Source organism: Oncorhynchus tshawytscha, linkage group LG16 (assembly GCF_018296145.1).
Source record: "Oncorhynchus tshawytscha isolate Ot180627B linkage group LG16, Otsh_v2.0, whole genome shotgun sequence".
In the NCBI taxonomy this organism is placed as follows: domain Eukaryota; kingdom Metazoa; phylum Chordata; class Actinopteri; order Salmoniformes; family Salmonidae; genus Oncorhynchus; species Oncorhynchus tshawytscha.
In genome coordinates, this window is record NC_056444.1 from 65,540,430 (window position 1) to 65,568,160 (window position 27,731).

Below are 27,731 nucleotides of genomic sequence, written 5' to 3' on the forward strand. Positions count from 1 at the left end.
CATGGCTTTGGAGAAAACAGAAAGCAGTGAAATGGAACATTCTGGAAAAAAAATGTACTTGTTGAATTATCTCGGTCAAAACAGCTAGGCGTGTAAATGAAAAAGGTTTTACCTTATAGCACCAGGGACACATTGTTGGAATCACAGAGCACACCATTCTAACTGGGATGGAATGGATTACACAAGATGGTAAAGGAAGATGAAGACCTAGAGGAAAGAAACTATCAAATGTATTGATTCTCTTTATACCCAACAACACGCAGAACTGACTATAGGAAAGATAATACAAAGCTGGACTTTGGAAAGATGGATCATGGGAGTCTTGACCAGAAAGAGAGAGTTTCAATAGTAGACCAGGGAAATAAAAGTTGTCATTAGGTTGGGATGTTCTTAAATGAAAGTGACAGGGGAAATGTAACCTGTACCATGTTCACGAAGCAGAGTAAGTGGATGCATTGCATATGCTATGATAATACTGCATGTTAAGTTACATAAAATGCTTTGGGTCAGGGGACTGTCATCTTACCGTACCTGGGGTAGCGTACTGCTGGTCTCTGGAGAAATCGATGCCTGCGCCAATCAGCGTCATGATCTTCTCAATCTGAGGGGAGGAACAGAGCAGAGTGTCAGAGGGAAAGACAAGATGGCTGCCACACCTCTCACCAAAGGGACAATAGTTACCCACATGCATTGAATCCCACACTGCAGTACAGTAACTGTAAATGAACCCTTAAATAATGCATAATCTTGCTGACCAGACTTGCCTGAGACCGGGGGCTGTGAAAAGAGAATGGGCTAACCAATACATAGAAATGTTATTAAGAATTGATCAAAAATGGCTACGCATCTGAGTATCATGTTACAACTTCATTTTTAGAGGGACTGCAGGGAAGTCTAATTAATTTAATTTCAACATTTCTGTCTTACGAGCCTTTGCAGCCTGAAGCCAAAGCATTGTAACAATGTAGTTAGGCTCGATATTACAGCAGCAGCCAGCGAGCCATTCTTTCATTAATTCATTTACAGTACCTGATGTCAAACAGAATCAGACTTCAACAGGAAAGAACACACATTTGGTTAGAAGAAAAGAACTGGGGCTGCATATGATCTAGCTATTATTTCCCTACTTCAGAGAACTCTGTTTCCTTCTTTCTCCTTTCTAAATATACGACAGAAATATGGCAATCGACCCGAACCCAAGAGGACTTGTTATTGATTATTCCCCAAGAAGCATGCCTCTAACACACACAGAACACACCTCCCCCATCTCATCCATCATCCAACTATAGATGATGCTCAGGTACTCTGATAAGGTATAATTCACCATGAATCCGCATAAGACCAGAAACACACACACACACACACCTGTCCCAAACTCATCTCCCTCACACTCATTCAACAGCGAAGCAGCAGTATCAACAGGCCATAGAGCAGAAAGATTAAAAATGTCACACACCAGACAGGCCGACCCAACATGAGAAATAGAATCCCCCATTCTAGTTCTGTGGACCCAGGGCAGAGACAGTCGACCAACAAACACTGCTGTCAGAGCTGTCAGCCACTATCACAGTGTCCCCCAAACACTTCAGTCTCCACTTGCAGGACAAATGTGCTCCGTCATGAGAGAAGGGCTCTATTCTTTACATGAGGCCCCTTTAGTTTGGAACAGATGGCTGTTCCACATGACTGACACTTAATTCAATCAGTGATCATTTTCAAGGAGAGATGTCATTTCACACAGGAATAATTGTAGGGTTTTGATGTAAATGTCAACAGTGCTTTTGCACAGTTGTAAAAAAAAAAAAAAGAGGCTAAAACTCTAAAAGCAATGGAATTTCCCTACCTAGAGCACTTTATAGTTTATGAAAAAGCCTGGTCTCTATCCAGGTGAGAGGTTCGATGCAGTGCAGAGACTAGCTATGGGCCACTCTGCGTCAGCATGTCTGATTTGAGCTTTACGCTGACCTTTTCTACAAGGAGCACCTGTGCGCCTAAGTTAATAAATGTTGGCGCATGCAAAGACATGCAAGACAAGATTTAGGAGCACAATGGCAAATATTTGAGATATTAAAGCTAAAATCCTTCATTTTTCTAGGCGCACTGGTGCCCCTAAATTAAAATTCCAAGTTGCAGAGGAAAATATTTAGGCACATATGCAAGTACAATGGTCACAATGTAGAGCCCTGCCTCTGGTAGACACTGCATGCTGCTGCCTGGAGGCACTAGGAGAACAGGAATCCTTATATAAACTCTTGTTAACAACTTAATAATACTATCTACCATTCTCAACCACTAGAACTAAAGGAAGAGATGGGAAGTAATCTCACATTATACACATCGGACCAGAATAATGAAATGTGATTGCCAGTTTCTCAGGTCAATGCACAAAGAACAGGCCTGGCCTCTATTATGTAACCTTACATTTAAAAGGAGGAGAATGAAATGCATTAGTCCCAATTCCACATGAGAGGGCTACCTTGGAAATGACTTTAACTGGATACCTTAGTCAGTTTGACACTTGGTGAGCAGTCAGTCTATGTATATTTCCCAGCAAAAAAGATAGTGGAAATTAGCGTTCAGAGTGATCACGGTTAAATCATCATGAGAAGAGGTAGCTAACAATTGGCGCAATAAAATAAGTTGACTATGAAAGGTCAAGCAGTGGAGCCTACTTAGGTAAGCGTCTTGCCTTACAGACAAAGCAGTGAACAACAGACTAAAAGGTTAGATTGTTAGAGTAACAAGAGTCTCACAAAGAGGTTATTCCCAAAAAAGAACAATCGTATTCACCTCCATCAATAAGGACCAAGAAGAAAAGGAAAGACACACACCAGAAAGAGAAGAGTACCACAGGACCAAAAAAACACCAACGGAGATATATGAAGGACGTGCTCTCTTACACTTTCAGAGGACTGAGATCTCCGAGGAGGTAGTGTGGGAGGCATCTGCTGGGAGAGAGTCAGGTTGTTGTTTGGTTTTCATTTCCACATTCTCATTTTTGGGCCCAGCAGAGCAAAATGTGAGAGACCAGACCTAACTTCCTACATTTGAAGAACATTCAAAATGGAAAACATAAAACAAAGTTCCATATGGCCATGACAAACATCCTCATTGAAAAGGAGAACATCCTGCATCAAGAAACAAACTGCAATTGTGAGAATACTTTGTTGATAAGCGATGCCCAGATCTTAATGCATATTAGATAATTGCAGAATTACATTTTTTGATGTTGTAAACTATGAACCAGCATCATGCAGCCATCCGGCTGATCATTTAAAGAGCTGAAGTGTGTGGTAGTGCGTGTGCGCGTATTACTCCACTTGCAGGACACAGCTCTATTAGAAACACCCACACACCTCTCCATGCAGTACCATCAGAGATAGCTCTCGTTTTACTGAGGGTTTTACTCTCCAGGTGTCAAACTGTTTCATGTCTTTTCTTCCATTTAGAACAATACTGGAGCTGAAGGTAGGCCCGGAAATCTCCTTGACCCTTCTTTTAACATTTTTCACTGACACTATGCACACTCACAGGACTCTACACAAGCACTCACACAAGAACACACATTCATACTGACTCTACACACAAGCACAATTATCATATACACTGCTGCTACTCTGTTTATCATACATCCTGATGCATAATCAACTTACCCCTATACATATCACTCCAGTATCCCTGCACATTGCAAATATTGTATTGGAACGGATACTGGAACTGATCCTGTATATACAGTACGAGTCATATATTTAAGATTCTTGAAAGTAGCCACCCTTTGCCTTGATGACAGCTTTGCACACTCTTGGCATTCTCTCAACCAGCTTCAAGAGGTGGTTACCTGGAATGCATTTCAATTAACAGGTGTGCCTTGTTAAAAGTTAATTTGTGGAATTATCTCAACCAGCTTCACCTGGAATGTTTTTCCAACAGTCTTGAAGGAGTTCCCAAATATGCTGAGCAGTTGTTGGCTTCTTTTCCTTCATTCTGCGGTCAAACTCATACCAAACCATCTCATTTCGGTTGAGGTCGGGTGGAGGCTAGGTCATCTGATACCGCACTTCATTACTCTCCTTCTTAGTCAAATAGCCCTTACACAGCCTGCAGGTGTGTTGGGTCATTGTTCTGTTGAAAAACAAATGATAGTCCCACTAAGTGCAATTCTGCATTCACTGCAGAATGCTGTGGTAGCCATGCTGGTTAAGTGTTCTTGAGTTGTGTTCTTGAATTCTAAATACATTTTGAATTCTAAATAAATCACTGACAGTGTCACCAGCAAAGCACCCCCACACCATCTCCTCCATGCTTCATGGTGGGAACCACACATGCGGAGATCATCTGTTTCACAAAGACACAGCGGTTGGAACCAAAAATTTGGACTGATCAGACCAAAGGACAGATTTCCACCGGTTTAATGTACATTGCTCGTGTGTCTTGGCCAGAGCAAGTCTCTTCTTATTATTGGTGTCCTTTAGTAGTGGTTTATTTGCAGCAATTTGACCATGAAGGCCTCATTCACACAGTCTCCTCTGAACAGTTGATGTTGAGATGTGTCTGTTACTTGAACCCTGAAGTATTTATTTGGGCTGCAATTTCCAAGGCTGAAAACTCTAATGAACTTGTCCTCTGAAGCAGAAGTAACTCTGGGTCTTCCTTTCCTGTGGCGGTCCTCATGAGAGCCAGTTTCATCACAGCGCCTGATGGTTTTTGCGACTGCACTTGAAGAAACGTTCAAAGTTCTTGACATTTTCCAGATTGACTGACCTTCATGTCTTAAAGCAATGATGGACTGGTCATTTCTCTTTGCTTATTTGAGCTGTTCTTGCCATAATACGGACTTGGTCATTTGCCAAATAGGGCAATCTTCTGTATACCACCCCTACCTTGTCACAACACAACTGATTGACTCAAACGCATTAAGAAGGACAGAAATTCCACAAATTAACTTTTAACTTCTCATGGCTGCAGGGGCAGTCTTGAGTAGCTTGGATGAATAAGGTGCCCAGAGTAAACGGCCTGCTCCTCAGTCCCAGTTGCTAATATATGCATATTATTAGTACATTTGGATAGAAAACTCTGACGTTTCTAAAACTGTTTGAATGATGTCTGAGTATAACAGAACTCATATGGCAGACAAAAACCTGAGAAAAAATCCAAACAGGAAGTGGGAAATCTGAGGTTTGTAGTTTTTGAACTCAGCCCTATCGAATACACAGTGGGATATTGGTTATATTGCACTTCCTAGTGCTTCCACTAGATGTAAGCCATGTTTAGAAACTTGAATAAGGCTTCTACTGTGATGTGGGGCCGGATGAGAGCTCTTTGAGTGGCAGAGAGCCATGTCCTGGTCATGCACATTTCACATGAGAGCGACCTGCGTTCCATGGCTTTTCTACAGACAATGGAATGCTCCAGATGGAACGTTATTGAAGTTTTATGATAAAAACATCCTAAAGATTGATTCTATACTTAGTTTGAAATGTTTCTACGACGTGTAATATAACTTTTTGAACTTTTCGTCCGACGTTCGGCTGGACCTGCACGAGCGTTTGGATTTGTGTACTAAACGCCCTAACAAAAGTAGCTACTTGGACATAAATAATGGACATTATCGAACAAAACAAACATTTATTGTGGAACTAGGATTCCTGGGAGTGCATTCTGATGAAGATCCTCAAAGGGAATATTTATAATGTTATTTCTGATTTCTGTTGACTCCAACATGGCGGATAAATCTTTTATTTTTTTCCTGAGCGCCGTTCTCAGATTATTGCATGGTTTGCTTTTTCCGTATAGTTTAAAAAAAATCTGACACAGCGGTTGCATTAAGGAGAGGTATATCAATAATTCCATGTGTAACACTTGTATTTTCATCAACATTCATGATGAGTATTTCTGTAAAATTGATGTGGCTATGCAAAATCACTGGATGTTTTTGGAACTAGTGAACGTAACGCGCCAATGTAAACTGAATTTTTGATATAAATATGAACTTTATCAAACAAAAGATACATGTATTGTGTAACATGAAGTCCTATGAGTGTCATCTGATGAAGATCATCAAAGGTTAGTGATTAATTTTTATCTCTATTTGTGCCTTTTGTGACTCCTATCTCTGGCTGGAAAAAAGGCTGTATTTTTCTGTGGCTTGGTGGTGACCTAACATAATCGTGGTGCTTTTGTTGTAAAGCCTATTTGAAATTGAACACTGTGGTGGGATTAACAACAAGATTACCTTTAAAACGGTATAAGATACATGTATGTTTGAGGAATTTTAATTATGAGATTTCTGTTGTTTTGAATTTGGCGCCCTGCACTTTCACTGGCTGTTGTCATATCGATCCCGTTAACGGGATTGCAGCCCTAAGAAGTTTTAACAAAGCACACCTATTAATTTAAATGTATTCCAGGTAACTACTGTACCTCATGAAGCTGGTTGAGAGAATGCCAAGAGTGGGAAAAACTGTCATCAAGGAAAAGGGTGGCTATTTTGAAGAATCTCAAATATATTTTGATATATTTTTATTTGGTTACACTTTTTGGTTACTACATGAGTACATGTGTTATTTCATAGTTTTGATGTCTTCACTATTCTACAATGTAGAAAATATAAAAAATAAAGACATATCCTGGAATGATAGGTGTGTCCAAACTTTTGACTGGTACTGACCCTGGAACTGTTCCTGTATATAGCTTACTGGCACTGACCCTGGAACTGTTCCTGTATATAGCTTACTGGCACAGACCCTGGAACTGTTCCTGTATATAGCTTACTGGCACTGACTCTGGAACTGTTCCTGTATATAGCTTACTGGCACTGACCCTGGAACTGTTCCTGTATATAGCTTACTGGCACTGACCCTGGAACTGTTCCTGTATATAGCTTACTGGCACTGACCCTGGAACTGTTCCTGTATATAGCTTACTGGCACTGACCCTGGAACTGTTCCTGTATATAGCTTACTTACTTCTTGTGTTTTTCTTTCTCGTGTTTTTGTTCTACTTTATAGTACTACTGATATTGATTACCGCATTGTTGGGAAAAAGCTTGTAAGAAAGGCATTTCACTGTACTTGTGCATGTGACAATAACTTGAAACTTGCTCATCAACAGAAATGAACATAGCATAACAAGCATAAACACATTTTAACCTGTAAAAACATGCGGCAGGTTGCAAATGGGACTACGACAGCAAGCGACAAGCTGGCTGGCACGCTGGCTGACTCATTCAGGTAGCCTAATTTGAAACAGATGGGACTAAACTACCTTTCCCATCACCATCTGCTGGTTCTCCATATCGGCCTTAACTGGCAGCCTCCATACTGGCTCTCCTCTCTGTGTGCTCACTAAGGATGAGGCACATGCATGCTCAAAAGAAAGGGGACAAGAGGGTTTAGCCTGAACCATCTGTGGAATAGGGGAGTTCACTCAGCTTTTTGATCCCACTCTTTTCGCTCTGCCCCTCCCTCCTCATTAACTAGTCCCCTCCATGGCACTGGCACTGTTCTCTTTACAATGAAAAAGACATGGAATGACAGATCCCTCCCCCATTATAGATAGATAGGCTATGTACAGTGCCTTCGAATAGTATTCAGACCCCTTGACTTTTTCCACATTTTGTTACGTAACAGTCTTATTCTAAAATGCATTAAATTGTTTTTTTTATGCTCAATCTTCACACAATACCGCATAATGACAAAGCAAAAACAGGTTTGTAGGAAAACAGAAATATCACATTTATATAAGAATTCAGACCCTTTAATCAGTACTTTGTTGAAGTGCCTTTGGGAACGATTACAGCCTTGAGTCTTCTTGGATATGACGCTACACACTTGGCACACCTATATTTGGGGAGTGTCTCCCATTCTTCTCTGCAGATCCTCTCAAGCTCTGTCAGGTTGGATGGGGAGCATTGCTGCACAGCTATTTTCATGTCTCTCCAGAGATGTTCGATCGGGTTCAAGCCCGGACTCTGGCTGGGCCACTCAAGGACATTCAGACTTGTCCCAAAGCCACTCATGCATGGTCTTGGCTATGTGCTTATGGTCGTTGTCCTGTTGGAAGGTGAACCTTCACACCGGTCTGAGGTCCTGAGCGCTGTGGAGCAGGTTTTCATCAAGGATCTCTCTGTACTTTGCTCTGTTCATCTTTGCCTCGATATTGACTAGTCTCCCAGTCCCTTCCGCTGAAAAACATCCCTACAGCATGATGCTGCCACCACCATGCTTCACCGTATGGATGGTGCCAGATATACTCCAGATGTGACACTTAGTAGCATTCAGGACAAAGAGTTCAATCTTGGTTTCATCAGACCAGAGAATCTTGTTTCTCATGGTCTAAGAGTCTTTAGGTGCCTTTTGGCAAACTCCAAGCTGGCTGTCATGTGCCTTTTACTGAAGAGTGGCTTCCATCTGGCCACTCTACCATGAAGGCCTGATTGGTGGAGTGCTGCAGAAATGGTTGTCCTTCTGGAAGGTTCTCCCATCTCCACAGAGGAACTCTGGAGCTCTGTCAGAATGACCATCGGGTTCTTGGTCACCTCCCTGACCAAGACCGTTCTCCCCCGATTGCTCAGTTTGGCCGGTCGGAGAGCTCTTGGAAGAGTCTTGGTGGTTTCAAACTTGTTACATTTAAGAATGATGGAGGCCACTGTGTTCTTCAGAAATGTTTTGGTACCCTTCCCCAGATCTGTGCCTAGAAACAATCCTGTCTCGGAGCTCTAGGGTTGGTTTTTGATCTGACATGCACTGTCAACTGTGGGATCTTATATAGAGAGGTGTGTGCCTTTCCAAATCATGTCCAATCAATTGAATTTACCAAAGGTGGACTCCAATCAAGTTGTAGAAACGTCTCAAGGATGATCAATGAAAACAGGTTGCACCTGATCTCAATTTCGAGTCTCATAGCAAGGGGTCTGAATACTTATGTAAACAAGGTATTTATGTTTCCTAAAAACCTATTTTCGCTTTGTCATTATGGGGTATTGTGTTTAAATTGCTGAGGATTATTTTTAATTTAATCAATTTTAGAATAAGGCTGTAACATTTGGAAAAAGTCAAGGGGTCTGAATACTTTCCGAATGTGTGTTAGACACTCATGAGCAGGGATGTTTATTTTCAAACAGGACAGGTTTATTATGTAGAACTCTCTCGGGGAGGAGGAGTGTTGGGAATGAGAAAGAAATCAAATAACTATGAGAACGAATGGATGTCATAACCATATATCATGCTGAATAAAAGACAAAAAGCTCCATAAGGATACCTTCCTTAATACTGGTATTCTCACAGGATGAGGACATTATTTTCTAAATATCTATTTATAGCTTGTGTAAAATATAATTTAGTTCACTCTAGTGTCCATAAATGTCATTGCATTGCTTCCCTTCCAAACCTGATGGTGCAATTAAACGGAGAGATTGATGATTTGGGACAATTATCACTCTGTGGAGGAATGCTAGGTCTCCTGTAAAGTGGTTACACAAAGCTCTAAGTGTGGCCTGCCCAGATAAAGATGACAGGACTGTGGCTTCATTCAGATGTATTGCCTGCAGAATAAAACCCTTGAGTGTCATCAGTTCCCAGTAATGAGCAGTTTTGGACAATACAGCCCAGCCAGCATCCTCTGTCTGTCTGAGTGGCTGTGCTATACGCTGCTGTCTGGTAATCTGGCTAGGAGCTGTGGCTCTCAGGGGAAAATGCCAGAGTAATGTTATGCTACATTCTTTCATGGAGGAGATGTCTGGATTCTATCTCCCCCTCTAGAACCTGACTGCCAAACCCTGTACCTCTCTGTAATGGTCTACCAGCCTGTGATTCAGGACAATACCCTGAATACACCTCCTCCGAGCATATGGGACCCGAAAGGTGCCAATAGGAAGAAATGATTGATTACTGTACATCACACAGCTGTATACACACACCAAGCTGTGCTCCGACACACACAGACACACATATGCACCCAACACACACACACACACTACACGGTGCTAGCACCATTCAACCTTGATATTTTGGCACCCTTCATCCAACATAAGAATCAGCTTTCAAGGCTGCAGTTGGCTGGCTGTGACAGACAGGTCTAATATACTGTGAGACTAAGTAAATACGTCCTGATCTGAGCATATAACGGCCTGGTGGTTCCTCAAGGTACGGCCTATAGGCCTACATACACAGCCAAGGAAGCTTCTCACTGGGATAGATACTCATAACCAAACACAGAGCTGAGACAAGAGAGAAGGTTTTAATCCATATATAGGTCCTAGAGACACATCCATTATGAGAGGGGCTCTCTAGTGTCTATGGGCACCGTCGACCTGATAGGATGAGAAGAGGTCAGAGGTCAGGGGGGTGTTAAAGGTCAACAGCTGAGGAGGGAGTGGGTTAGCTACCAGGCGGGGTTGGGGTCAGAGTGATGGAGATAAAAAATTCAGAAAGAGGGAGCGAGATGGAAATGGAGTGAGAGTGATAGAGAGAGAAACAAAGACAGAGAGAGCCCTTAGGCACCGAGACCCAGGGCCAACTGGCAGAGTGTGTTGGAGGTAAAATAAAGGTCTTCCAAATGGAAAGCGTGCCCAGATCTAGGAGCCGAGCCTCACATTAGCAAGCTGGCTCCGAGAGCGGGGCCTGGAGAGGCCATTCAGAGGGCCTAAACACTAACACAACACCCTCTGAACAGGTGCCACGGGGTCTACACTGACACTGGTACACAGCACAATCAATAGTCTCCACCAACTGCCCCATAGTGACCCTCAGTTGGTCACCCCAGGCGATGACACACCACACAGAGTTTGGTTTGCTCCCAGCAGCAGGTCCTAACCCACAGCATGGGGATTTAACTCTCTTATTTCTACAGGGTCTCAGGCCATCTCCTCTCTCAGAGGGAGAATCTGGGAAAAGAGCTTAACCCTCTCCAAACAAACAGAGTGCTAACAGATACAGAAAAACAATCATAGCAACATTGATATACTCTCAAAAAACAGCCTGTGGAGTTTAAAATGCCACAGAAGATTAGACAGAAGTCTTGATCAATGAGGTTGGCTAAAGTAGGAAAACATCTTTGGCTTAGTTAATAAGATGGAAAAGAAAATGTTACAATATTATTAATATTAATGAAAAAATATCCTAAAAGAAAAAGGAGGTAGACTACAACATAATTTCTATTAATGGAAAATTGAAAGACACTGTGTAAAGAGAATCAATATACTCACAAAAGCTGGCTTCATAGTGGCCATGGGATCCGTGGGGAGCAGGACAAGAAACGAAGCAAAAGTGAAGTGGGCTGTTAGATGACTATCCTTTCTTCTCAGTCTCTGTCTATGTGTCGCTCTCCCGCTCTCTTTCTTCTCTCTCTATCCCCTCCCATCTGTGGGTCTACTCTAACTGGCCCAAACAATGTATCCCCTGGATTGTCATGTTCAGTATGATCCTAAGACTGAGACAAACCTGCATTAGCATGGGCTTTAAAACACACACACCATAACACACACACACACTTAAATGCAGATGCGCAGGCCAAGACCTCATGCAAAATCTCCTCGTCTGTAAAGGCAGGCTGTGTGTGTAAAGAGGAGAGGGTGTGAGAAAAGGAGGAGTTAGCAGACCCAGACACACAATGAAATAGCTTTTTTTGGTGCCCTGGGACCCCCTCGTCCACATGCTGTCACACAGCTCAGTAGAGTGTTCCAGAGCAGCCAGCCGTGACCAGCAAGATGGCCGCCCGCAGCCAGGCTGGCTGCTCCTCACAGCAACAGTAGAGAGGGAGAGATGGCTAAGAGAGGGATAGAGAAAAGAGAGGGATAGAGAAAATAGAGAAGGGCTACACTTTAAAAACTGACCTATTTACAGAGGATATTCGCAGGCTTCTAAATAACTAAAACAAAGGATGGGGAAAGTTAGAAAACATACTTTTGCTTAATATTGCTTTCATTTGTTAAACATTTCATCAATGGTGCAGACCGAGTACTTGAGGTTTTCTTGAAAACAGTGCGAGAACAGAGTTTCAGCTTGAGAAATTGCTCTTTGCTAAGAAGCAATTTGTTTATTTTGGGCCATTTTTATTGAAAACAATCACAGTAAGGTATTTAATTCTTACCCAGAAATTATTTGATGTTGAGATAAAAATGCCTGCATTAGACCTTTAAGAAAACTGTCCAATGGGTAATGAGTTAGGTATAATGTAACCCAGGGCAACCCCTCCTGGGTGAGCACTACAGCCCTATTACCTATTCAATAGACAAAAAAAAGAAGAAATAGAAAAGTCATGAAAATGAGGACATAAATTTTTTTTTATGAAAATGAACTTTTTCTTGCCAAAGGAAAGAACTTGCATACCGTACTCCCTCTTACACACACATACGCATCACGGACAGGCTACATGCTAATCCGAGTGATGCGTTGAAAGGCAACGTTTGGCTGTTATCTTGAACACCGCAGCTCAAGGTTTCTGCATTAGCATTCACCTCTGCTAGGTTGCTGAGCAAACTGTCAACTCTCCGGTCTGCTACGCCGCAATAAGTGATCCTACCTGACCAGCTGACAACCTTCAGGCTGAGGGGGTGACAGAGAGAGCGACAGGGAGCCTGTGAATACAGACAAGGCGGCAATAATGGGCGTTATAGGAACTGAGATCTCTGGTAACCGTCAAACCTTTACATGAAAGGTGTGTGAAGAAAAAAAAGAGATGGTCTTTTAAATGTTCAAATATGAAGCAATGCTGCCAGTACTCATAGGAGGTACAAGTACTCAAAACAGGTCAGGGTACTCAAGAGGTTGCAGTACGCAAATGAACACAACAGAAGTTCTCCTCGTACCAACTTACATTCTGTCACACAGGAACACAACTCCATCTCAAATCAAATCAAAGCTTATTTGTCACTTGCGCCGAATACAAGGTGTAGGTAGACCTTACAGTGAAATGGATACTTACAAGCCCTAACCAACAGTGCAATTTTAAAGCAAAAAATAGTTATTAGGTAAACAATAGATAAGTAAAGAAATACAAATTAAAAAAAACAGTAAAATGACAGTGAAAATAACAGTAGCGAGGCTATATACAGGTGGTACCGGTACAGAGTGAATGTGCAGGGGCACCAGTTAGTTGGGCTAATTGAGGTAATATGTACATGTTCTCTACCGTTCAAAAGCTTGGGGTCAATTAGAAATGTATTTGTTTTTGAAAGAAAAGCACATTTTTTGTTCATTAAAAAAACATTGATCAGAAATACAGTGTAGACATTGTTAATGTTGTAAATGACTATTGTAGCTGGAAACAACTGATTTTTAATGGAATATCTACATAGGCGTACAGAGGCCCATTATCAGCAACCATCACTCCTGTGTTCCAATGGCACGTTGTGTTAGCTAATCCAAGTTGATCATTTTAAAAGGGTAATTGATCATCAGAAAACCCTTTTGCAATTATGTTAGCACAGCTGAAAACTGTTGTTCTGATTAAAGAAGCAATTACAACTGGCCTTCTTTAGACTAGTTGAGTATCTGGAGCGTCAGCATTTGTGGGTTCGATTACAGGCTCAAAATGGCCAGAAACAAAGCACTTTCTTCTGAAAATCGTCAGTCTATTCTTGTTCTGAGAAATTAAGGCTAAAGAAATTGCCAATTAAACAGCACAAACTGGCTCTAACCAGAATAGAAAGAGGAGCTGGAGGCCCTGATGCACAACTGAGCAAGAGGACAAGTACATTTAGTGTCTAGTTTGAGAAACAGACGCCTCACAAGTCCTCAACTGGCAGCTCCATTTAATAGTACCCGCAAAACACCAGTCTCAACGTCAACAGTGAAGAGGCGACTCCGGGATGCTGGCCTTCTAGGCAGAGTTGCAAAGAAAAGGACTCATCTCAGACTTGCCAATAAAAAGAAAAGATTGAGATGGGCGGGACACAATGCAAATAGTCCGGGTAGCTATTTGATTACCTGTTCAGGAGTCTTATGGCTTGGGGGTAAAAGCTGTTGAGAAGCCTTTTGGTCCTAGACTCAGGGCTCCGGTACAGCTTGCCATGCGGTAGCAGAGAGAACAGTCTACGACTGGGGTGGCTGGGGTCTATGACTATTTTTTGGGCTTTCCTCTGACGCCTGGTGTAGAGGTTCTGGGTGGCAGGCAGCTTGCCCTCTGTAGTGCCTTGTGGTCGGAGGCCGAGCAGTTGCCGTACCAGGCAGTGATGCAACCAGTTAGAAAGCTCTCGATGATGCAGCTGTAGAACCTTTTGAGGATCTGAGGACCCATGCCAAATCTGTTCAGTCTCCCGAGGGGGAATAGGTTTTGTCGTGCCCTCTTCACGACTGTCTTGGTGTGTTTAGACCATTCTAGTTTGTTGGTGATGTGGACAGAAAGAAACTTGAAGCTCTCAACCTATTCTACTACAGCTCCGTCAATGAGAATGGGGGTGTGCTAGGTCCTCCTTTTCTGATCAGGCCGACCACTGTCATCTGCAAACTTAATGATGGTGTTGGAGTCGTGTCTGGCCATGCAGTCGTGGGTGAACAGGGAGTACAGGAGGGGACTGAGCACTCACCCCTGAGGGGCTCCAGTGTTGAGGATCAGCGTGGCAGATGTGTTGCTACCTACCCTCACCACCTGGGGAGGCCCATCAGAAAGTCCAGGATCCAGTTGCAGAGGGAGGTGTTTAGTCCCATGATCTTTAGCTGCTCTGTGACTAGATCCTGCCACAGGCAAGGGAACACTAGTCTCCAAGTGGTTTTAATAACCCTCTTCTTTCCTTTGCTGCTTAGGTTCAACTCCTACATTACGCAACCCGATCCATTGAGGCTATTCTCATTGACGGACATTTAAGGAGAGCAGTGTAACGAGATTTCAATTTACACAAAATGTTCAGTTTACATTACATCCTTGCCTTACCTTTTGTTGTGATTGGCAACGTAACATTCTTATTAAGCTCAGTCAAATCAGATCTAAATATCTAACTGTAGAATAGACATAGAAAAGACATAGACTGTATAATAAGGATGAGCCGACCAGGAAATAACATCTGCAGGAGTATAGCTGGTGCTGCTCTGATCAGTAGGGAGCTGCTGTGGTGTGGCATCTCCTCTTCCTATCGCCACACAACTGCATCATGACTTAATCCACAGGCAGCCTCTAGGAAAGGCCGAATCCCATCTTCCAGCTCCAGGACTTCATAAGGAGAGGTGTTCAATCAAGCTGTGGGTGATTACAGTGTACAGAGTCGGATCTGGCTCCTGTGTCACTCATAATGTAGGCTAGTCCCAGTAGCTACAGTATCAGGAGGGTATAAAGTATCCTCATATTGCTGAAAGTTTCAGCAGGGGAACTAAAGATTCAAGCTGGCAAGCTGTTCCAGTCTGGTGACCCCATTACCCTCTTGGGACGGAATGCTCTACAACAGAGAGAAGAACCACACTGATAATACTAACACTGTGCCTGCAGGAGGGGACTGGAATGACAGAGCACTTTGAAGTAATGGGACAAAGTTAATTCTGTGCAACTTCTAATGAACTGCATCTATTTAAGGCAAATGCCCTTGACGACAGCTGCGACAGACGTATTCATGAGGTTCACAGCATAACATTTGACCAGTAGCTTCATGAAAGTAATTTAACTGGTGAATGAATACATTTAATGTCTTACAGTTGTACAAACAGAATGTTATGACTGGAGTCTCGATACAAAAGTGAAACAATCTTCCCTTCCTCTCTCTCCCACTGTCAGAGTGTTATAGACTGGTCGTTCTTCCAATTACATTGAAAGAACTACAGGACAAAATACAAAGCCTCCAACCCAAAAAGGTCTGTGGTGTTGATAGTAGGGATGCACAATATATCGGTAAGCATATCGGAATCAGACGTTTTTAGCTAAAAATGGCAACATTGGCAAAAAAAATATATAGCGTTACACGTGCAACACAGCATTCCTAACCTAGCCCACAATGTCTGCCGTGTGGATCGAGCAGTCAACAAATCGAGCAACTCAAATCATTTGAAAGAGTAATAAAATTACAGGGAGACATCAAAGGCAAAATCCATTAAAGCCAAGATAATAGCATTCATTGCCCTTGACAATCAACCGTTCTCTGTCGTGGGTGATGTTGGCTTTTGCCGACTAGTCGAGCACTGGCACACACTACCAAGTAGGCGCTGTTTTTCAAATGTTGCCCTACCGGAGTTACACAGTATTTTTGAAACTCACATCCATGAGCTAACGTTACTTGCTATGGGCGTCACTGCTATTAGTTTCACGACTGACATTTGGACCAGTGATGTCAACCCCATGAGCATTATTAGTCTGACAGCACAGTGGGTCGACGAGGATTTCGTACTGAGGAAAGCCGCATTGCATGCTCAAGAATGTGCTGGTTCTCTCATAACGCTGCAGCTATTTCAATGGCATTTGAGAACATGTTTGAAACTTGTAAACATGAACACTCCCAGCACCATTCGAACAACTGACTGGAGGAATAAGCTCAACTGCATCTGCAGCAGACGTGATACCCTGTCATGTGATTGAAACGCCTGCTCAACAAAAATGTCAACACAGACCGTTGGGTTAACTTGGAAATGTACTCTACTAGAGACTGTGAACAAGCGATTTGGTGGCATTCTCTCTGAGCCTCAACTGTGTCGCCACCATTCTCGATGCTAGGTACAAGGACCGCTACTTCGATGCAGACAAGAAACAGGGTTTATCCTGTTTGAGACTGAACAAATGAACAATGAAACAGCACAGCAAGTAAGTGAAAGAAATAGGTTTTGATTATGTTTTACTGGGGACATATGTAAATGCCAACAAAATAAGTTTTCGGTCAGGATGTGTAGTGTGTGTGTGTTTTTCAACAATTTAACTGTACTAGAATGCTTAAAAGGCTGCTCAAATTTTAAATATGGGTTATGGGTATCGGCCAAAAATGTAATATCGGTGTATCCCTAGTTGATGGTATCCAAATTGAACTAAAATATACAGACCACAAATTCCAATTGGCTATACTTAAACATCATCCTCAGCTCTGACTGATCACCCAAATCCCAAAAAGCAGAGAGAAAGCAACCTTGGGAAAATCCTCTGCATTATCATTAACAGCAGACACCTACATTTCCTGAGCAAATGTCAAATTGACTTTAACACATTTCTGTATTGCAGACCACATATTTCACCCTGCACACCCTAATTAACAAACAAACACAGTCTTCTCATGCTTTGTTGATTTCAAAAAAGCTTTTGACTCTATTTGGAATAAGGATCTGCTATATACATTGATGGAAAGTGGTGCTGAAGAAAAACCTTAAATCCATGTATACAAATAAAATGCATATTTCATTGCTCAGTGTCGTGGGGTGAGACAGGGATGCAGCTTGAGCCGCAGCCTCTTCAACATACAGTATATATCAACAAATTGGGCAGGGCACTAGAACAGTCTGCAGGCACTCAGCCTCACCCAAACTAGAATCTGAGGTCAAATGTCTACTGAAGATCTGGTGCTTTCATCTCCAAACAAGGAGGGCCTAGATTAGCACGTTGATCTTCTCCAAAGATTCTGTCCGATCTGGGCCCTGACAGTGAATCTCAGTAAGACAAAATGAATGGTGTTCCAAAAAAGGTCCAGTTGCCAGGACCACAAATACAAATTCCACCTAAACACCCGTTGCCCTAGAGAACACAATAAACTATCGTCCTAAACATCAGCACCACAGGTAACTTCCACAAAGCTGTGAACAATCTGAGAGACAAGGCAAGAAGGGCCTATGCCATCAAAAGGAACATAAAATCCAACAATCCAATTAGGATCTGGCAAAAAAAATACTTATTGAATAAGTTATAGAACCCATTGCCCTCGACAGTTGTGAGGTCTGGAGACCGCTCAACAACCAAGAATTCACAAAAATGGGACAAACACCAAACTGAGACTCTGCATGTGGAATTCTGGAAAAACATTCTCTGTGTACAACATAAAACACCAAATAATGAATACAGAGCAGAATTGGGACGATACCAGCTAATTATCAAAATCCAGAAAAGACAATCACCTAAAAGATCAGATGAACCTGGAGAAGAGTTCACTCAGCAAGCTGGTCCTGGGGCTCTGTTCACAAACAAACACACCCCACAGAGCCCCAGGACAGGAACACAATTAGACCCAACCAAAACATGAGAACACTAAAAGATATATTGGAAAGAACTAAACAAAAAACAAAGCAAACTGGAATGCTATTTGGCCCTAAACAAAGAGTACACCGTGTCAGAATACCTGACCACTGTGACTGACACAAAATTAAGGAAAGCTTTGACTTAACTCCCATATCTATTAGATGGAATACGACAGATGGGATACGACAGATGGGATACGACAGATGGGACACCACAGATGGGACACCACAGATGGGTTACGACAGATGGGATACCACAGATGGGTTACCACAGATGGGATACCACAGATGGGTTACCACAGATGGGTTACCACAGATGGGTTACCACAGATGGGTTACCACAGATGGGTTACAACAGATGGGTTACCACAGATGGAATACCACAGATGGAATACCACAGATGGAATACCACAGATGGGATACCACAGATGGGACACCACAGATGGAATACCACAGATGGGTTACCACAGATGGGTTACCACAGATGGGTTACCACAGATGGGTTACCACAGATGGGATACCACAGATGGGATTACCACAGATGGGATACCACAGATGGGATACCACAGATGGTCTACCACAGATGGGTTACCACAGATGGGATACCACAGATGGGATACCACAGATGGGATACCACAGATGGTCTACCACAGATGGGTTACCACAGATGGAATACCACAGATGGGTTACCACAGATGGAATACCACAGAGTGGTATTTGTTTTCCCTTTCGTACTTCAACTATTTGCACATTGTTACAACCCTGCACATAGACAATAATATAACATTTGAAATGTCTATTATTTTAAAACTTTTCACTGTTAATTTGATTGTTTATTATCTATTCCACTTGCTTCAACAATATATTTCCCATGCCAATAAATTGTATATAAATAAATACATTCCCTTTGCATTGAATGTAATAGCCTTTTGTAGATAAAATAGCTGAGTGTGTTGAGGAGAGGCATCAATGGCTCAAATAAACAGGCTATTGAGATAATGATCTGTGGTTCAGTTCCCTGAGTGGTGGTGCGTGTCACACTCACGGACTGTCCATCCACTTCCTCTCTACAGATGTCATCACAACTATACTGCTGGGGCTGAGTCTGAGCTGTGTGTCTGAAATTGGTCAAAAGTATTACACTATATAGGGAATAAAGTGCTTACTTGGATACAGCTATAGCCTAGCTCTTGTTGTCATTCCTCTCAGCTGAGGTGAAGGTGGGGCACAAAAGGTTCTACTCTGGGTTGATTATCAATTATTTTGGCTGATGGAACAAAAATACAATTCTCTCCTGCTCCACCACCCCTCTTGGAGAGGTCAGGGAGAGGGGTCATCTAAAAGCATACTTCTGTGTAGGACACAAGGTCGGGCACACAGGCAGGCTCTGCTCTGGCCACCTGCATGCTAACCACAGAGACGAGAAACCAGGATATCGACCTCCAACTTTCCCGTTATCACGGCTCCCAGTGCCTGTTGGTATAGGGTTGTGTAAAGGTACACCGACTGACCGCAGAGCAACGCGATCTGGTCACTGTGGAGAGCCTGTTACTTGAGCCCCTGGCTGACTCCCTCTGCTCGGCATCACAAATGCATCATGGCTGATTCTGCCACAGACATAATAAGGGAATCGAGTCATGTCTGCGAACTGGCAGTGTAATGACTCCACAAAGGATGTAAATAGTGGAAGATTTAAAGTGGATTTAACAATCCATGCAGATTGCATCTCAAAATGCCATAATGGTGAGGTTACACGCGTACACAACGCTGCGGATAACACTTATTCCAAATGGCTCTATTTTAGAATACTGAATGAAAAGTGTGTGTGTTCAAGGCAACCCTAAAAACAGTTGCCCATCTCCAGGGGAGCCCAGATTAGGTTGGAGTGTAACACCATGGCAACCTGAGGAGGCGGGGTCAGTCCTGAAGGGAGGATAGAGCTGCAACTCAATGACCTTCTCCTCGTCTCACTTTCCAACTCTTTGTCTAGGCCCATCTATCCTGTTACTTTTTCAGATCCTCCTCACTTTTTAGCCCCATCTTTCCGTCACTTCTAATCTCTCTCCTCTCCCTGGCTCTTTATTCTTTGTTATCGGCCCCTCAGACAGGGTATTTCGGTTCTGAATGGCTGGCTATATACAATTTTGAATATTAACTTCTCACTGCAGTGATGGAGCGGGTTTGGCTTCTATTTCAGCAGGGTTAATACATAGTTTAGGGGCAGAAAAACGGCAGATATGAATGAGAAAACGTGGCTAAAGAGAGGGGTGTGTGTGGATCTCACTCATGCAGGCCTAATGTTCCCGAGTCTCTCAGCTCCATGATGTCATTCTACTCTACAGCTTAACCCCTCGATAACTAGACAACAGCTCCATGATGTCATTCTACTCTACAGGTTAACCCCTCGATAACTAGACAACAGCTCCATGAGGAGGGCTATAATGTGACCATGTAGTGTCCTTTCACCTGTAACACTATATGGTGATGGTATAGAACTCATCCCTGAGAACTCACCCAGGTGAGTGTATAAACTATGAATACAGAACACCATATTATAACATAAGTCCAACAGAACAGTGAAGCAAGGGTCTTACCTCGTCCCATTCAGAGGCGAAAGAGGGCGACTTCTCCAGCCGCTTCTTGGTTGCGCTGCAGTTGGAGACGGACTCACTGCGGCTGCCCAGCCCTCCCTCCTCCTCGCTAGGCGGCGATACCAGCAGGTCCGAGTCCGACTTGGAGAGGCTGCGGGCCAGCTTCAGGTCCCCAGGGGGACGCATCCTGCCAGCAGGCACAGCCCCAGACCCAAAGTCCCTCATCCTGTCTCTGTCTCTGTCCCTGGGCACCCCCTTAGACACTGTGGCATAGATGGCTTTGGGGTCACAGTCTGTCAGGATGGCAGCCATGTTGATGTTTGGAGGAGGCAGAGGCGGAGCTTCTGTTGTTTTGGTGGGTACCGTTGGAGCTGGCGCCGGCTGTTGGCCTTGGCTGGACTGTGTCAGTACCCCACCTGGCAGCCTGCTGAGGGGCTCCACCTGACAGTCAAAGACAGGCGAGGAGCCGTGCAAGAGGCCTGTGAACACTTCAGGTACTGCAACTAGGTCCTGGCCGAGTAGGGAGTTATCTGTAGAGATGAGAGGAGACCAGGAGAGTTAGAAGGGGAGACTAAAGAGCAGGGAGTAATGAGTAAGGAGTAGTGAGTCAAGGCAGGCAGGAGGCTGGACTGAGACTGAAGGTAGATATCTAGCAGGACTAATAACAACGTCCCCACAGCCCCAGAAACAGATCTGTGATTGTTTGAGCATGAGAGATAAGGAGAGACGGACCTACAGAATGCTGTCCGAAGCACTGGAAGACAGATAATTCCAATCCCAGCCATCTCTCTGGATGTTTGGAGGTTTGTTACATTCCTCAATGCTCTGCCAGTTTTTTCCCACTCCTCCATCCCTGCCTGTCTCTGTGTGTCTCACTCCCTTTGAGATAACCAGCAGCAGCCCCTGTTTGAGGTCAAGTTCCACAGAAATGATACAGCACTGAGGAATCCTCACAGGAAATCAGCAAAGGAAGAAACCGGATGGGAGCAAGACAACAAGCATTCTGCAGAATGTGTGCGCACACACACACACACGCACGGACACACGCACGGACACACGCACGCACAGACACACGCACGCACAGACACACGCACGCACAGACACACGCACGCACAGACACACGCACGCACAGACACACGCACGCACAGACACACGCACGGACACACGGACACACGCACGCACGGACACACGGACACACACACGGACACGGACACACACACGGACACACACACGGACACACACACGGACACACACACGGACACACACAGAAACACAAGAACAAACAGGAACTTACTTCTTCTGCTTCGAGCTATAGCATGAAAACAATCCCTGCTTACAGATCCTGTACAGCAAATCCAGTTGAAAACAATACGCTTTTCCCCTCACAACAACAGGCCCTCTTTCTCTCCCCCTCGAAGGAGACACTGACACCCAAGCCTGTTTTTCCACCATCAAATCGACCACCGGATGAGAGTTGAGCCAGGTTGTGCCTCTGTTCCCCTTCTGCCTGTCAAGCTCCCCCTCTGTTCCTCCCTTCTTGTACTTCTCCCTGAGCCAGAGCTGTGTAAACCAAAGCTACGTAGAGCTGTAGCTGTGTGAGCTCTTTGCCTGCCTGTCCCAACTCACTAGCCGCTGACTGCATCTCTGGGATTGTAACTCTGGGATCACTCCATCCACTCTGTCTGACTCTCAGCCACCATCCTGATAATCAGGCTTCTGACACATGGTTAATGTGTGTGTGTGTGTGTTGGAAATTGGGTAGGGGGGCTGTTGTGTCGTGCTGCCCTGTGTGTGTGTCCTCATTGCCAATTCTGGTGAGAGGGTTGTGGTGTTTGGTGACAGGGAAACTGGGACAGTGTCAGTGACGTCACAGCGGGGCAGTGGCCCCTTCAGTGTGTTTTAGTTTGTCCTTCAGAGAAAAAGACAGCTACAAAAAGACTGCAGTTACTCCAAGCATTCTAATGAAGCTCACTCTCAACAGGACATAGTGTTTCCAATACCATTCAGTCATTCAAACAGCTCTCAAAACAATACATTCAACTCTAAAAAGAGCTCCGTTAGAGATTAATATCTGTCCAGGTGAAATAGTAATAGTTACTCCACCCTGTATGTCAGCTTGGTAGTGATGAATACAGTTCAACTAGGAGCTGGTACACTTTGCTCTATGCACTGTTTAGCTTACAGGCCGTTTACAGTGAGGCAGAGCACCAACGCCCTGTGCCCAGTACCAACGCCCTGTGCCCAGTACCAACGCCCTGTGCCCAGTACCAACGCCCTGTGCCCAGTACCAACGCCCTGTGCCCAGTACCAACGCCCTGTGCCCAGTACCAACGCCCTGTGCCCATCTACGCTCAGCTGCCTACTACTCAATTTGGAAAGATATGTGCGCGTGTGTGTGTGTGTGTGTGTGTGTGTATAAACATATGGAGAGACCACAGCCAAACACCCACCCTGTCCTTGGCAGCTGGAGAGTGTGAATGACTAATGAGCGAATCACTATGGCTCCGTTCAACAATCCCCTAGTGTGTTCAACCAACAGGACCCAGACTACAACACCCATGATCCAACGGTCCGACCGGGGCTGGAAACATTGAGATACTCAGTAACCCAATGAGAGACATATGGATATTTACACTGCTTTTATGGAGGGATGAGGTCACTGGTGAGAGAACACATGTGTGTGTGTGTGTGTTTCATTTGGTGGCCTTGTGAGCAGTGATGTCATGTTAATTCTACAGTTACTGTTGCATTGATGTCACAGAGAGACAGTATGTATTTATTTATTTACAGCCCCTGGGGAAATTGCTTTTCTGTACTCAGAGTGGAGAGCATTTTTAGCTCTGTATGTCATGTGTTAGAATGACATTTAAAACTACAGGAGCAAAACTATTGAGATTCTGATCTCAATCTTAATTGACGTTATACGTTAGTGGGGAACCTGTGTATATGTGATAGAAACTGAGAAGGACAGCACTTTGTAATGGACCTTGTTGATGTTAAACTGACATACATTGATTAGTCTGTTTGGGTGCTCGAGAACATCCCAATTCTAGTCATTCACTATTGGCCAAGTGCAAGGCCAGGATGGGCAGTGTGCTCCACTCTCCACAGGTCCCACAGCAGGCAGAAACCACTAAACACAGCTGTGGTTCTCACTACAGTCAAGCTAGCAAACAGATATGCACTGAGAATTTAGCAGGCTATCATCTATCTAGTGATGCTAGCCTCTCCTGTGTGAGTTCACTCTGGCCAAGGCCACATAAACATAACATAACTATGGCAGATAACGTTATCACTTTTCAGTATGTGAAATCTCTTCTACACCCAAATGACTGTGCGTGAGAATAGGGCACTGTGATGTTAGATGCCTGTGAAACAGGAGGCATGTGGAATCTGTTGGGCATCCTCTGTGATTCCTTCCTCCTGAGGAAGGCAGTGTGTGTGTGACAGGTGCTCTGCCTGCTCTCTGCTGCTGCTGACAAGGCATGTCTCCATCACACACACAGCCTCGATGGGGGAGAGATGTGAAGGGGCGGGGGTTAAGAGTAGCAGGGAGTGTGAGCAGGGCCCTAATCCAAATCCCTGAGAGGCAGCTGCTTTCAGATGGTAATGGAGAGGGACTGGGCATACCCGTTTATATTAGAGTCCCCAAACAGCACACATCTCTATCACAGACACAGTACCCAAACAGCACACATCTCTATCACAGACACAGTCCCCAAACAGCACACATCTCTAACACAGACACAGACCACATCTCTAACACAGACCCCAAACAGCACACATCTCTATCACAGACACAGTCCCCAAACAGCACACATCTATAGCATAGACACAGTCCCCAAACAGCACACATCTCTATCATAGACACAGTCCCCAAACAGCACACATCTCTATCACAGACAGTCCCCAAACAGCACACATCTCTATCACAGACAGTCCCCAAACAGCACACATCTATCACAGACACAGTCCCCAAACAGCACACATCTCTATCACAGACACAGTCCCCAAACAGCACACATCTCTAACATAGACACAGTCCCCAAACAGCACACATCTCTATCATAGACACAGTCCCCAAACAGCACACATCTCTATCACAGACACAGTCCCCAAACAGCACACATCAATCACAGACACAGTCCCCAAACAGCACACATCAATCACAGACACAGTCCCCAAACAGCACACATCTATCACAGACACAGTCCCCAAACAGCACACATCTCTATCACAGACACAGTCCCCAAACAGCACACATCAATCACAGACACAGTCCCCAAACAGCACACATCAATCACAGACACAGTCCCCAAACAGCACACATCTCTATCACAGACACAGTCCCCAAACAGCACACATCTCTATCACAGACACAGTCCCCAAACAGCACACATCTCTATCACAGACACAGTCCCCAAACAGCACACATCTCTATCACAGACACAGTCCCCAAACAGCACACATCAATCACAGACACAGTCCCCAAACAGCACAGACACAGTCCCCAAACAGCACACATCAATCACAGACACAGTCCCCAAACAGCACACATCAATCCAGACACAGTCCCCAAACAGCACACATCAATCACAGACACAGTCCCCAAACAGCACACATCAATCACAGACACAGTCCCCAAACAGCACACATCTCTATCATAGACACAGTCCCCAAACAGCACACATCTCTATCACAGACACAGTCCCCAAACAGCACACATCAATCACAGACACAGTCCCCAAACAGCACACATCTATCACAGACACAGCATGCTTAGCTATGTGTCACTATGTGTCTGTGTTTGCATGATTAAGCCCTGCTTGGATATGCATGAGCCTGCTATGGTGTTCGTATGAGAGAACGGGCAAACGCAGCAAGATAAACAAAGAACTAGACAGCAAGATGGAAGAGGATAAGATAAAGATTATGCATTGGTTGGAGATTGGACAAAGTGTACAGCGTTGCATTTCTAGTAGTGTAAGTAGGCTGGAGGTTTTTAGATAATAACACAGTGTATGGTCAAATCTGACCAAGAATTCTGTTCCATGTAACAAACCAGATTAGTTTTCTTCAGCTGGCTTGGCAGAGAATGTCAATTCAGCCTGATCTAAACAAGCCTAATCCAGGCCCAGAGCTGCTGGGCCTCTGGAATGCCAATCATATACTCCCAGGCAGCACTAATCCAACCCTAGCAATCTCACTCTGCAGTCAGATGCTAATGCATTTCTTACATTACAGTTACAGCCACATGCACAGGTTATGTTCGGCCAAGTCTGGCGTGTTTCTCAAGCAAATGTCCTGTCTCCTTTGGCTCCTCGGAGTCAGAGAAGAGCACAGAGCTGCTCGTGACCCAGTAGCTGTAACCCGAGTATAGCAGTGAGACATCTGGGACCATGGGGATAGAAGGATGTTGGATTGGAGCACATTTAACAAATCTGATCTAACAATAAGGATGTTTGTCAAATCCATCATGATTTTTGTATTGTAACAGGCCCACAATGTGTTTTCGCTGCATAAGATTTGAAGTTGTCCCTTTTCAGGTTTAGAAGAAGTGACTGCTAAATGGTAACTTGTTTGTATAAACTGATAGCCTAGCGAAATCAGTGGTGGCAGTCAAAGTCTTTTTTAAATGCAGTTGATTTGTGAAAATAACATGAACATGTATTAGGGTTGACATCCATACAGCATTATCCTCCCATTTTTACCTCAACATAGTGTGAAATACACATATAAACAATAGCCTAAATGTAGGATCATTTTGCCTGGGGGCAATGAGGACATTCGGGATCTTTCCCCAATGGCATCTTTCCTCCACACGTTTCCATGGCATTTCCATTTTTTTCCGGCACGGAGCAAATTTCAGGTCTGCTGAGCGCAAACTTGAACATTGTGAAAATTCTGTGCAACTTCTGGTGCGCGTCTATTGTGAACACTTAGGCTGTACCTGCTTTGAGTTACAGTTATAACAGTAGGCTACTGTGGCTATTTGATCATAACGTAGGCCTATCATAGCGGCCCACTATCAAAAACAATGGAGAAAATGTATCCCATAACATTTTAACATGGAAATAGCTGTTCGATTCATTCAGCCTACAGTAGCAGCCAATGTGTGGTATTTAATGTAGACCTACATTCCTTGAGGCTTATGCAGGGTTTGACATTAAGCTGTTTATCCACTTGTCATTCAGACAAGGAGGTGACTGAAAATGTATTGTTTTATGCAAGAAAACACTTGACAAAATAAAGTTAATTATTATTACGATACCATTATTACAGAGAATCAGGCAAATTGTTACCCTCTGCCTATTGGCTACTTAGCTTGTTCGAGCTTGTCTCAAAATACAACACTGCCCCTTTAAGACTGAAAAATAAATGCTCTTTACCTGACTCACTTTTCAAAGATGGCTGGAAATGACATGTTTTGTGGTCTTGTAGGAAGCAACCACTCCCCCATTGGTGATATAACTAGGCTAAAAACTCACTTACTAGCAAAGAATATGAACAAATGTTCACACGTGGCTACATGCAGCTGTCGCTTTGATCTCAAAACAAACATCTACTCACCACCACTTATGGTGTAAACACGGTCCAGTTCAAAGGAATGGCACAGATCCATATATGGCAATGGTCTATTTGCATATAGGTATACTGCAGCTCTGATTGGTTAAGCCGCACTGGTCTGTATAGTATGGGCTGAGTCTTGCCTGTCAATGCAATAGAATCCTACTCCGGTGCCAACAAAAAAGTCTCTTCCATAGTTAGTTTTGCATACTAAGTCCTGCATAGTCCGTTTTGTTTCAGTTTGTTGCATTGAAGTTGGCTTATATTGGCAATTCCCACAATAGAGAGACACGTTGACAGTGTTAACTAAAGGGGAAAATTAGAAAGTTAAGTGAAGTTCAATCTCGTGCTTCTCTGCAGGCTGATATTTCTTCTGCTTGGCAGTCCCGTGGGAGCTGTGTGCCCACGCACACGTGCAGCTTAGAGGGAACATTGCCCTTTACTG

The 27,731-nt window shown here is 43.9% G+C and overlaps 1 protein-coding gene across 12 annotated transcripts in view; it reads right to left on the minus strand.

Annotated features, from left to right (window-relative positions):
• The window catches only part of LOC112216130 (ankyrin repeat and SAM domain-containing protein 1A-like), a 109,527-nt gene that overhangs the window by 29,991 nt on the left and 51,805 nt on the right, over positions 1–27,731 (minus strand). For 8 of the 12 annotated variants that reach the window (XR_006079088.1, XM_042299500.1, XM_042299502.1 and 5 more), the window contains 3 exons: positions 20,723–21,249; positions 2,901–2,948; positions 532–601 (listed from right to left, as the gene is read on the minus strand). Coding sequence is in view for 11 of the 12 variants with exons in the window: in XM_042299500.1 (XP_042155434.1) it covers positions 532–601; positions 2,901–2,948; positions 20,723–21,249 (645 nt within the window). In the remaining variant the exon portion in view is untranslated. Of the gene's footprint in view, positions 1–531; positions 602–2,900; positions 2,949–11,203; positions 11,506–20,722; positions 21,250–22,013; positions 22,245–27,731 lie in introns of those variants that run through there. The other 4 variants (XM_042299506.1, XM_042299499.1, XM_042299503.1 and 1 more) reach the window with 4 other exon arrangements.